The sequence below is a fragment of the Sciurus vulgaris genome (genome assembly GCF_902686455.1).
Source record: "Sciurus vulgaris genome assembly, chromosome: 6".
In the NCBI taxonomy this organism is placed as follows: Eukaryota; Metazoa; Chordata; class Mammalia; order Rodentia; family Sciuridae; genus Sciurus; species Sciurus vulgaris.
The window spans coordinates 110,320,735-110,333,147 of NC_136466.1; the positions used below are offsets into that span (position 1 = coordinate 110,320,735).

The 12,413-nt window shown below is 38.8% G+C and overlaps 1 protein-coding gene across 1 annotated transcript; it reads left to right on the plus strand.

Annotated features, from left to right (window-relative positions):
* Positions 1-10,721: 10,721 nt before the first annotated feature.
* On the plus strand, positions 10,722-11,090 carry LOC306664347 (histone H2B subacrosomal variant-like; the record flags this gene model as incomplete). The annotated part of the gene is made up of 1 exon (XM_079145169.1): positions 10,722-11,090. One exon carries the CDS (start codon positions 10,722-10,724, stop codon positions 11,088-11,090), a length of 369 nt encoding a protein of 122 aa, XP_079001295.1.
* Between the last annotated feature and the right edge of the window lie 1,323 nt (positions 11,091-12,413).

The window sequence follows — 12,413 nt, forward strand, 5'->3', positions numbered from 1 at the left end:
GGGAGTGATGTATCTTCGTAGTAAAGTACCCCTGGATTCAATCCTCAGCACTGTGAAAATAAATAAATAAATAAATATGTGCATGCGTGTGTACATATATGTGTGTGTTTATATGTGTGCATATATAAGTAGTACATATATCTCAATAACTGCCCTGAATGTGGCGCTGCAAATGCAAAGTGCACTCAAATGAAAGCATTTTTATTCATCCTTTGTCCTCCTCTACAGTCTTCCATTAAGCAGAGACTCCTCTTGTAAAGCCTCATTCTGAAGATATCTCTGGAGAGAGAGAGATACACAGAGAAATAAACATGCCAAATATCCCCTAGGCTTAGAAGGAAAAGTGGCACTGCTGATTCCCTAAGAAGGAAATGAAATCTAGCTAAAAGATAAAAAGACTGGGACTTCAGATGAAATTAAAATTTACAATTTGTAGGAGAAGCAAAATTTGAAGAAAGAATGAAAAATGCAAGAAGGATGTGCAGCCTTAGAACTCTGAAATACGGAAGCAGGACTAATAAGCCCAAAGAAGTCTATGTTTATATAGTTTGAGGGAAACTATATAAAGTCTATGTTTATATAGTTTGATGGTTTTGGTGCAGCTATTTGGAAGAAGGAAAAAAAATGCAAGAAAGAAGAAGCAGGGTGATAGAATTCATGACCAGAGGTGCTGAGCATAGCAGAGTTTGGAATGGAATACTGATGGATGAAGAGGGTGGATTCATAAGATTTTTCCAGTCAGCAGAGAGCTATTCTCCAGGACAGGATGAGTTTAACTTTCAATAGGAGGGATTTGGAATAGACATTAAAAAATATCCTGTATAAGTGTTGTGAGAAAAATGTGTAAAACCCACCTCTCAAAATATTAAGAAATAATAAAGATAACCACTATCCTTTATTAGTAGCTTAGGGGCAAACCTAGATACCTCTGCTTTCAAGGACACATTCCCCCATAGGCAACCGTGTTTCTGTTCTGTTTTCTTCAATGCAATTCCGTCTTCATCAGGATATATTATAGAGAGATTTTCTTTGAAGTCTTTGGTATTTACTAGGCTTAACTGTCCTGAATCTGCTTCTTAAATCTAGTCTGCCTCCTAACAGCATCCTATATTCTCCTTAACAATGGTTTTCATAACTCTTCAAGAGAAAGATCCTGTCATTTCTCTCTGGATCCCCGGTGAGCACTGTGCTGCTTGGCACAAAAGTAGTACTTGATAAACAACCCTCAAATAATGTTCAATTGTGAGAAGTAAAGAAAACAAGTGCAATGAGAGTCATAGAAACTTAGCCACATTAGAGAATAACGAATTGTTTACTGCCTCTTCCCATAGAAAGTTGGTTGATAAGTCACCACTTTCACCCATGTGCTGGTTAATATTATGTCTCACTCTGACTGGGTTAAGGAGTCCCCAGATAGCTGGTGAAACATTATTTCTGAATGCGAGGGTGTTTCTCAGAGAACTTACCATTCAAGTCAGTAAACCGAGTAAAGAAGATCTCACTCACAAAAAAGCAGGTGGGCATCTCTTGAAGTTCAAAACAGAACAAAAAGGAGGAGGAAGGGGAAGTGCAGTCTACCTCTGAGCTGGGCATGCATCTTTTCCTGCCACCAGACTCCAGAACCAGAGACTAGTGATTCGATCCCCCAAACCTGTATCCCCCAAACACCCATCATCCCTCCCCACTCCCAGTCCCAGGACTCAAAGATTCAAACTGGAAGCCATATATATATATATATACATACACACACACACACACACACACATATATACACACATATATATGCATATATATGTATATATGTATGTATGTATTTATAAGATGTATAAGTAACTTATGCATATATATGTGCACATATATGTATGTATATATGTATAAGTAATATATGCATATATATATGTGTATCACACACACACATATATAATTGCATTGGAGAAAAATAACACAGACATGGAGTTACATAAAAATAGACTCATCCTTGAAAGCTCAGGTATCCACGTTTGCCCCTAAGTCACTGCAAATTTGTATAGATAAATTGATTCAGTTTCTTTGTAGAACCCTGACTAATACAAGCCATGAAAAGACCATGAGACAGAAATCCTATTAATTGACCTGAGTATTTATGACTGCAAATATTTAAGGGAGAGAATTGACTGTCTTGAACACTCCAATATGGAATGCCTAAAGTTACCCCAGAGAAGTTTCCTGGGACCCCAGAAAGAGAGAGTGCTACCTAAGAGTCACAGAGACCAGTACCGACCTCTGGCCTGAGCTTCAGACCTCAGACAGCAACCTGGCTCCGCAAATGCCCGCTGTTCACAGGTCGTCTTCAGGATTTTGCCATTTCTGCATATCACCTGTTTATATCAGTATTTATTACTTAATATTTACCTTTATAATATCATTAAGTAAATAAACTCTGGAATTTTGTTTATATTTATCCTAAGTAATAACATGTAAGCATGTGAGAAAGTATGACTTTGTGTGCTGATCACTTTTTTTATTTGTACCGTAAAATAAATATATAATTTTTAAAATAAAAATAGTTATGAATGAGCTAATGCTACAGTTTGGATCTGGAATGCACCCAAAGTCCATGTGTTAAAGACTTGGTCCCCTAACCATGGCACTATTGGGGAATGGAAACTTTAAGAGGTGGGACCTAATAAGAGGTCTTCAGGTCACTGGGGATGAGAAGGGGACTCGAGTCTCTAATCTCTTTCTCTTTCTTGTTTTGCTTCCTGGCTCTCCATGAGGTGAGCGGTTTTGCCACACACCCAAAAGGATTTGGGTTAGAAAAGAGGGGAAGAATAATCACATTTCTCTTGACACAAGCTGCTCCTGGCACTGGAAATGTTTATTATCTTGCCCAGTCCATATTGGCTTCAGGAGCCCCTGCTGTTCAGGTCTTTCAAAGTCCTGGTTTCTGATTCATGGTCATGAGAAAAAAACTGAGAGAAAAATCAGACAAGCAATATCCAGAGACGGATGTGTACTAGGGTATGTATCAAAGATTCTCATAAGAATCAAGGATCCACAGAAACCCAGAAAGAGACTCTCTAACAACAACTACTAGGTCCACTAAAAATCAAGTCCATTAAAGCTACAGAAGTAAATAGAGCCTTTGAGTCCAGCAGCATTAATTCAGTATAAAGTAACCTAGATTCTTTTACCATACTACCGGGGTGTGCACTTATAAGCAACCAGCTTTCTCCAAGTTAAATTTCATCTGTAAAGCACTGGGATCAATCTATTTATATCAAAATGTTATTAAGAAAAACATGTTTTCGAAATTGTGTTGTGTGGTCTTGACTTCTTCAAGTTGATTAGATTCCTCAGAATGAAGATGCATGCCGTGAAGACTAGACATTTCTTGAGCCAGTTTTGTGGGGAGCACCTGTCAGAGAATCACAACGTGATTTCAGAGTCCTCGGTTACATCACAACCTGCCTCATTTGTACAGCTGGAAAACGATACTATAGTTAAGGTGACCCACTGGCCAGAATTCTGTGAATCCTAGCCAACCCATGTAAGCAGAGGTTCCCTAAATCCCTTTGGGAAAACAACACATTCTTATCCAAGAAAAGAGATGGCACTTCATCAGGTAATTTGATAAGGCCTAATGCAAAACATAGTAATATTCTTTTAATTCATGTATTCCTAATATTTTGGGAAGAAGGAAGCTCTCTGCAGATGTTAATCATGTGTGATGATTTCAAGAGACATCATGTCCCCATATGGCACCTCTAGCACACTCATTGTTCCACTAAAAGATCTCCAGCAATACAGCCTTGCTCAAAGAGATTTGAGAGATCAGGAAACCAAGAGAAAGACCATACTCACTAGAGGCTAGTCCTAAAATAAAACTCAGCAACAGGACATTGGAACCTAGCCTTGGTGTGAATGTCTTCAGATTGAGCTTCTAAGATATTTGCATTTTTTATTGGATTCTCGAAAGACACTGAATTTAGATATGTTGATTTATAAATTCAAGAATACTGAATAATTTTTCTTTGAGTGTAACCAAGGTAAAACTGTATTGTATCATTCCAAAGGGGAAATAGTCCTATTTGCCAAGGATCTTACTTTAAGCCTCTGCTATCTCGTTTCGCTGTTACAATAGACATAACTTTCTTGTTATGCTTAGCAGTCTCTAATTCCGTCATGTTCAATATAGTTGTGTTTCTGGTTTCTTTATGTGTAAACCAACTTAAAAGGGCATCAAAGGACAATTGAAGAAGAGATGTGGTTTTAAAATCTTCTTAGTATTCTCCAAGCTTAGGCTTCCTTCTCTAAATTCTTTTCTCCCAACATAGAATCAATCATCCTTTCCTTTTAGATAAAAGTGTGGTTTTCCCTCTGACTTGTCTGGAATGTAAAGCTACATGATGACGGTCAGAATCGTTTCCATTGTTGAGGAAATAAGTGATTCCTCCTTTATATATATTACATAGTTGGGGTCCTATTAAATGCAGAGTAAGAAAATTGTATTTCTGCAGTAGCTTAAAATCTAAAATAATATCTTCTCCATTGCTCCCCCTGGAATGTTTTTTTTTTTTTTTCCCATTTTTTTTTTAGGTTGATTGATCTATATCTTATTTATTTATTTATGGTGCTCACATTGCACATTGCCTCACACATGCTGGCAAGTGCTCTACCACTGAGTTACAGCCCCAGCACCCTGGAGTGTTTTAGTTCACCGGTCCTCCTTCTTCTGCCCCCTCTGGAGCATGAGGATTTGGACAGAGCACTGGAGATGAAGTTAGAAGATCTCTGTTTGAGTTTTGATTCTCACTCTTTTGTTGGCAACACAAATTTACTCCTGTGGAGCAGAAGTACTGCCCCTTTGCCCAGATTTTTGCGAAGCTCAGACAAGAGGCCATGGTTAAGTACACCCAGCATGCAGAGCATCACACCCTTCGGGGATTTTGAAAGGAAGGAGCACACAGCCTGCAGCCAGCTGTTTGGTTTCAAACCCCAGCTCGGCTCCTCACCCTCGGTGTATGCTGAGGAAAGCCATCTCCTCACCCATGAAAAGGAGGTGCTGACCATAGTGCCTGTGTGATGGGGGGCTGTGAGAACTAGCTGCTACCTGGAAAGGACTTAGAACGATGCCTAGACCCAGAGTCAGTGCTCAATCAACGTCAGCTTCCTCTTAGAGCCTCCTTTGTCCTGAGTAGTCAACCAATCATCAGACAATACCAATTCCTTTTTCAAAGATGATTCCTTCCTCTGATTCTCATTACCTCCAATTCAGGCCTCAACCGTCCCACTCCTGGGCCCCTGAGCAGTGGCATTGCTGAGCCTTCTGATCTCCTTTCTCATTCTAATCCCTCCTGCATTCAGAACCAAATTGATTCTCTCAAAGCATCACTGTCTGCCAGGTAATCACATGCTTCAAATTCTTGGTAACTCTCCCATGGAACAATGTTGACACCTTAGATGACAAGTTAAGATATTTCATAAGTGAAGTCTGCCATACCTTTCCATCCATCTTTCTCATATGTAATTCTCCTACTCTTCCCCAGCACAACAGCTTTTCCCAAGTTCTTGAACATAGCTTGTGATTTCATGCCTCCATGTGGTTAGGCATTCTTTTCCTCCTGCTTAATGTATCCACCCTTTTGGGCCAATTAATAGGAGGCAGTGTAGTACAGAGGTTAACAGGAGCAGTGCAGATGTCTGACAGGTATCAGTTTATCTCCTGGCTCTGCAAATTGCCAAGCACATAACCTTGGAGAACTTTTATTCCAATTCTGTACTTTTAGCAAGAGCACTCAATATAGTAAAAGAAAAACCCTTTTTACATTACTTTACATCCATTTGCAATAAACTTATTGATTTAGGGGGGCTTTAATTGTTTCTTAGTTAATTAAAATTTTGCTATAAAATGTGAATCAGAACTCAAACAAAATTAAAATTTTTCTTCTTTTATCCCAATACATTTTCTTTTCTCTGCTAAAGAACATCAGACTCATTAAGAATCTCATCAGGGACTGACAACCTTCTGCTCACTGTGAAGGCTTATTTCTTTATTATGTTCTTTCTCTGCACAAAGTTAATCTATTCTCTCTCCTCTCTCTCTCTCTCTCTCTCTCTCTCTCTCTCTCTCTCTCTCTCTCTCTCTCTCTCTCTCTCTCTCACATCATCTAAGAAAAATGACCCAGCTTCACATTAGCCAAAGTAGAATGCAGGTGACTCTTGTAGGGGAGCAAAAGCCTCTGCATTACTATGATTTGGAAAGTCAGTGTCAGGAGTCCAGTGAAAGATGGTAAAATCAAAAAGAATTTAACTAGATCAGAAGACTATCAATCAATCAGGAATGGGGAACATGGAATATTTGTTTGTTTTATTCCCCCACAAACATGGAAATGTAAACAGATTGTTAAACTGGCTTCTATAGCAAAGAGAGCACCAACCTGGTGCTACCCTCCACAGTTCTTCTAGATATCTTCCTTGCCATCCACAGAAAGAACATTTGAGATTGCTTCAATCTGCAATGCCCAGAAACAAGCTTACATCAGAGCCTTCCTCTCTCCATGTCTGACTCTGGGGTCCTAGGATCAGAGAGCCCAAGTAGCCCTCTTCCACTTGTCTGCCCCCTCATCCACTCACCTCCTATCCCTCTACCCTTTCCTTCTCCCCCTCAACCCTTTCTCCAGTGCCCTTACAACTCCTTTTCTAGTGTTCAAAAAAGACTTCCCAATACTTTCAAATATTTTGTTCTATCTTAGCAATTTTCACATTAAAAGCAACTCCACCTCTCCTCTGCAGAATCTGACTCAGTCAGGGGTCTAGCCCTGGCATGTTTTTTTGTGTGTGTGTGGTTGCATGATTTAATCTCCTTTGGTGACTCCAGTGTGCCTTCAGGCCTAGAACCACTGCCTTAACTGAAACCTGAATTCTCCCCAAGCTTATTTTGCCTCTCTTGGAAGAGCACACATTCCCCCATATCCAAGTTCTACCAGAGAAAAAGGGACAATCAAACTTGGACTCCCCATAGCCTCTTCCAGATCACGTGTCTCCTATCTTCATACAAAAACAAACAAAAAATGTCTTTCCCTACAAGTACTTTATTCACATACCCCGCACACACTCTTCCATCACCACCTGCCTTATCTACCAGAATAACTTCTATGTCCTTGAAGATGCAACTAAAACATTACCTGCCCCTAAAAGATTGCTCTGGCAAGCTGAGTGGTCTTGATACCACTCGCTATATTCTATGGATGTGTCTCATAGCCTTTTTCTCCCTGTTTGTAAAAATCAATAATTTCCATGTCTGTAAACCTCAATAAACTATAAGTTCTTTAAGAATAGAAATGATATCTTCTTCATCTTACTATCCCCACAAATATAACTCAGGCAGTACCTACCACATAGTTGGCATTCATGGGACAGCAAACAGGACAAAAGAGCTAGAGAAGGAAATTTGAGAAGAAAAGAGGAAAGAAAAGAAGAAATCTCTCCCTTTTACTGTCATCCACCAATCTTCCAAGGAAAAAAATGTTCTCCTGAGCATATTTTTGGAGCTATAATGTAGGGATACAGGGAGTAAAAATCCAAAGCAACTCTCCACTTTTTAGAAAAACATGAACAAATTACAAGACAGTCTATATATATAGAAAATGTTTTGAAAAACATATTTCTGGTTATCTACTAAAGGCAATATCATTCATCTCCAATTTTTATGCTATTGGTGACTCAGATCTTCCATGATAATCCCATTCTATCCATGGTGGCAGTGGTGAGCAGAATAATGGCTCCCCAAAGATGTCCACATTCCAAACCCTGGAACCTGTGAAAATGTTACATTTGCCTGGCCAAAGGGACTATGCAGATGTGGTTAAATTAAAGACAATGAGATGGGGAGGTTATCCTGAATCACCGGGGTGGGTCCAAGAGTTCTCCTGAGTAAAAGAGGAGGCAGGTGAGTGGGTGCCAGAGTGAGGCAGTACGAGAAAGACTGCTCCTGGCTTTGAAGAAGAAGGAAAAGCCAAGGGTGCAGGCTTCCTCTAGAAGACAGAAAAGGCAGAACGACACACTCTTCCCTAGAGACTGCAGCAAGTAACACAGCCCTGGACACACCTCAGTTTAGTCCAGTGAGACCAATTGCTACTTCTGTCAAAATTGTTAGACAGCAAAGTTGTGTCATTTAAGATCAATGAATTTGTAGTGATTTTTTTTATAGCAACAACAAGAAACAAATACGGTGACTGTAAAAATGAAAAGTACACTCATATCTGTCACTGCATGTTTTTTGTTTTGAACTAATGCCACCGCTACCACAGTTATAGTATTGTGAAATAATCACTGTCTGATAATGACCTTAAATCATTACAATATCCTAAAACATCAATGAAAGAACAAGCAGTTGCAACTCCAGTACTTTATTCACTTCATCATGGGCAGGGGAATTCTAAGCAATTTATGTCCCAAATAGACATAGTATGATAAAGCACAAGAGTCTGGAAAAAAATGCATAAAACTTTGGGCTCAAAGTCAAGGATTTTTGAGCACCTTGGAGACTCAGGACCTCTCATACATTGGTCACCAGTCCTTTCAATCTGATGTGTCTTCAGAAGATGCCAAGATACTAAAGGGCACCAGACTTCATTCTAAGACCTTGAACATAGGGGCAAAGGAAGGAGGGAAAGGGGACAGAAGTCCTCATAGTGTCTACTGTTAGCCAGCAATAGATGCAAAATAATCAGAAAAAGAAAAGGCTGCATCGCCTGGATTAGTAATACAATGGGCATCTCCAAAGGGCATTATGCTAAACAGTGTTCCTTTTTCCAGACTGTCTGGAGGAGGAAGGAAAAGAAAAACCAGTAGTGAACTCCTACATATTTTTAAAAGATTTATGAAATAATAAAAGGGAATTCGGAATAGTCCAAATTTGGCCAGAAGTGTTATAGAATGAGTATTCCTCAATTTATGAACTTTTAGGCCAATCAGTATTTTAACATATAGCTTACTATTTGGAGTTTTAAAAATTCTTGTCTTTTAGCTACTCTTTCTACTTCTTTCTCTCAACCCAAGATCTGAAGCAATTGGAAGAGACAAAGGAACCAGAAAGATGAGATCAAAATGGCACCTTTATTACTAACTAACTGAAGAACAGCCTCTAGATGTGGAATAACAAAAGGCTTCCTAATATGTCATGGCAGAATCGAGCAGAGTGGCCCACTCAGCTATTGAAGTCTAGCAAATAATGATCTGCTCCCTAGGGCAGAGCCGCCCACTGGCCCTTCACAGTGAGAATCTAGAGAGGGCTGAGAGGCACAGCTGTCTTGTCTCTACCTCCCCAATCAAGTAAGTCATTTGTTCAGGAAGAAGTAAGTGAGGAGGAGAGGGGGCCAGGAGTGTTAGTCTGGTGGAAATTCTTTAACATGGATATATGAAGAAGAGGGAATACAAATTCTCCACCTGATAGTTACTTCTAAATGATAGCAAATAAAGCTATGCTATAATTAAGCCAACTAAGTAATTATATCCAGAGACATCTGTAAGCAAAAATTAACAAGAGCTAACTGAAGATCCATCACCCCAGAGCAGAGTGGAATTAGCAACCTGCATCTTAGTGTGATAAGACACCGACTGAGATGTGCTGCTATCAACACAGTGTGGACAGTGACAATATCTTCTGTCTTCAGAAATTAGAGCCAGCTCAAAATTATCCCCATAACAAGATGATTTCAGACTTGAATGGGAGGGAAGGGGCAGGAATTACAGATAGCTTGCAGAAATTACACATAATCCAGTCTATTTTATCTGTGAAGATGTTTATAATGTGGAATGTTAGACATAGCATTAGTAGTTATGGCGATTGTGCACACTTGAATTGCTCATGAGTTATTTTTATAATTACTTCTATTTACTCAGGGATAAATTTGATTAAGCAAAGGAAGTTTTTTTTTTTTTTCAGCATGTCATCTAGGCAAAAATGACCCTAGAAACATCTTTCAGTTAATGACAAAACTGTAACATCAAGTAAAAGCAGACCAGGCAATGAAACTTGTAAAATCAAGAAGAATATTAAAGGATATCATTATAAAATGTTAATAAATATAGTCTGATTAACATAAACAACAGGGGAGTTTTTTTTTCTTTTAAATCCTTCAGTGGTACATACTTGCTCCTGGGGAATTGGAATCCAGAAAAAAACACTTAAAATCAAGGTTACATTTTGTAAAATCAAATTCCTGCATATTTATTTTTATTATAAGATAATCATTTTGAGATTTGTAATGGCTTATTTATTCATTTGCTTATAAAATGAACTTACACATGCTTTTATAAACAGTACAACCTCCACCAAAAGATTATGACACTTTTTCCTCTACTTTCCTTACACCAATCCTCACCCCCAATTGATGAGGTTTGCCCAATTCTCAGAATACTATAGAGGATGCTTTCTAATTGCCAAGGACCAAAGTAGCAAAAATGAGTGGTCCACTTTCTTGCCCTGAAGTCAGCCACAATCTTCCTGCCACACTCCCTTTATCTCCTTGGGAAAGTTCTAGGTTGGTTGACCAACAACAGGATTTGCCCTTAACAAATCAGAGTCATTGCAACACGATTGTGACGTAGGAAAAGTAACCACCAATCAGAGAGAAGCCCCAGCAGTGTGACTGTGACACGTCACTATAAATAAGAGAACTCCTCCAACTTAGGCCCTTCTCTTCATTTGTTAACTAATAAGGAAAGCAACATCTACAATGGCCAGACGCACCATCCAAAAGTATAGATGCTTCAAAGGACATCGAAGATCAATCTCCAGAAAGAAGTCGCACTCCAGCACCAATTTTGGCCAAAGAAACTATTCACTCTATGTTAACAGGGTCCTTAAAGAAGTTGTTCCCCAGAGGGGCATGTCATATCGCACCTTGGATTTCATGAACACTCTGATCAACGACATCTTTGACCGCATTGCTGAGGAAGCCCACCACCTGATGCATTTCAGAAGGCGCTGTACCCTCACCCCTGAAGACATCCAGAAGGCGGTGTATATGCTGTTGCCTGAGAAACTAGCAAAGTACGCAGTGACTTTTGGAAGTGAAGCAGTGCACAGATTTGTCAGCTCCTAAACTACCAACTTAACCAAATCTTGGGGAAAGTAAACTTACTACCCAGGCCTCTCAATGTTGAAGTCACTCTTCTTTTTTATTACATGGTGGTATTTCCTGATATTTTTCTATTTTTCTTATCTCTAGAGATTACTTTCTTGCTATCTTGCCTTTTAACTATTTGACTAGATAGATTTTCCTGACACCAGCTTTCTGCCCAAACTCCACTCAGAAACTTTGTTTTTCTTACAGGTATATGAACTCATCATATAAATCCAATGCTTATTGTATCTTTAAGATATTGTTATCTATGTACAGGATTATTTGACCCAGCCATGTTGACTACCAGGTCATATGACATGGAATTTAGGAAGACAAACCTCTTAACAAGCAATATACCAGCACTAATAATTTTTATCATAAAGCATTTTTCCAGCTAAAACCTCATTCAACCAATTAGATCCTTAATGAATGCTTTATAGAACATGTTAACTATTCCTTTTTGCTTTAATCCTTATTTCCTGAATTTTTAATCAGCTCCATTGATGTCCATGTAAATTTTATTGTGAAGATTTGGTTCACTGAGGTTAATGGTTCTACATTTTTAACCTAAGAACACCCATGAACTTACCACTCTAGTGATGAACTTTAAGAACTTTGCAAAGATTACAGAAGATCCTTCCCAATCTGCTTCCTACTACCCTGAGTTTTGTTTCTTTCCCAGGCTGTTGCTTTTCTTTGTCCTTTTGATACCTATATGTCTGTAAACAGAGGGTTTAATTTTGCTGTGTTAAAACATAGGATCATGCTACATGTGTGCTTTCATGCCTCCACTTTTTTGCCTCTAAATAGTACACTTCCATGATTTGGACCTATTGAAATAGGTAGCTCTAGTTTGTTTCACTCCTATGCTATATAAGATTCCATAGCATAACTGTGTCACAACTTATTGTTCATCCTCTATTGATGAAGTTTGGGTCGATTTCTTTTTGTGGGGAGGTGTTTGGGGAAGTGTTTTTATTTGTTCTATTTAGATGTACATGACAATAGGAGTGTATTTTGAAATATCATATATACATGGAGTATAACTTATTCTAATTGGGATCCCATGCTTGTGGTTGAACATGATGTGAAATTTCACTGGTCGTGTATACATATGTAAACAGGAAAGTCATGTCCAATTCATTCTACTGTCTTTCCTATTCCCATCTCCCCTCCATTTCCTTCATTCCCTTTTGTCTTTTCCAATAAACTTCTATTCTTACACACGCACTTTATTGTATGTTTAGCATCCACATATCAGAGAGAACACTCAGCCTTTGGTCCTTTGGGATTGGCTTATTT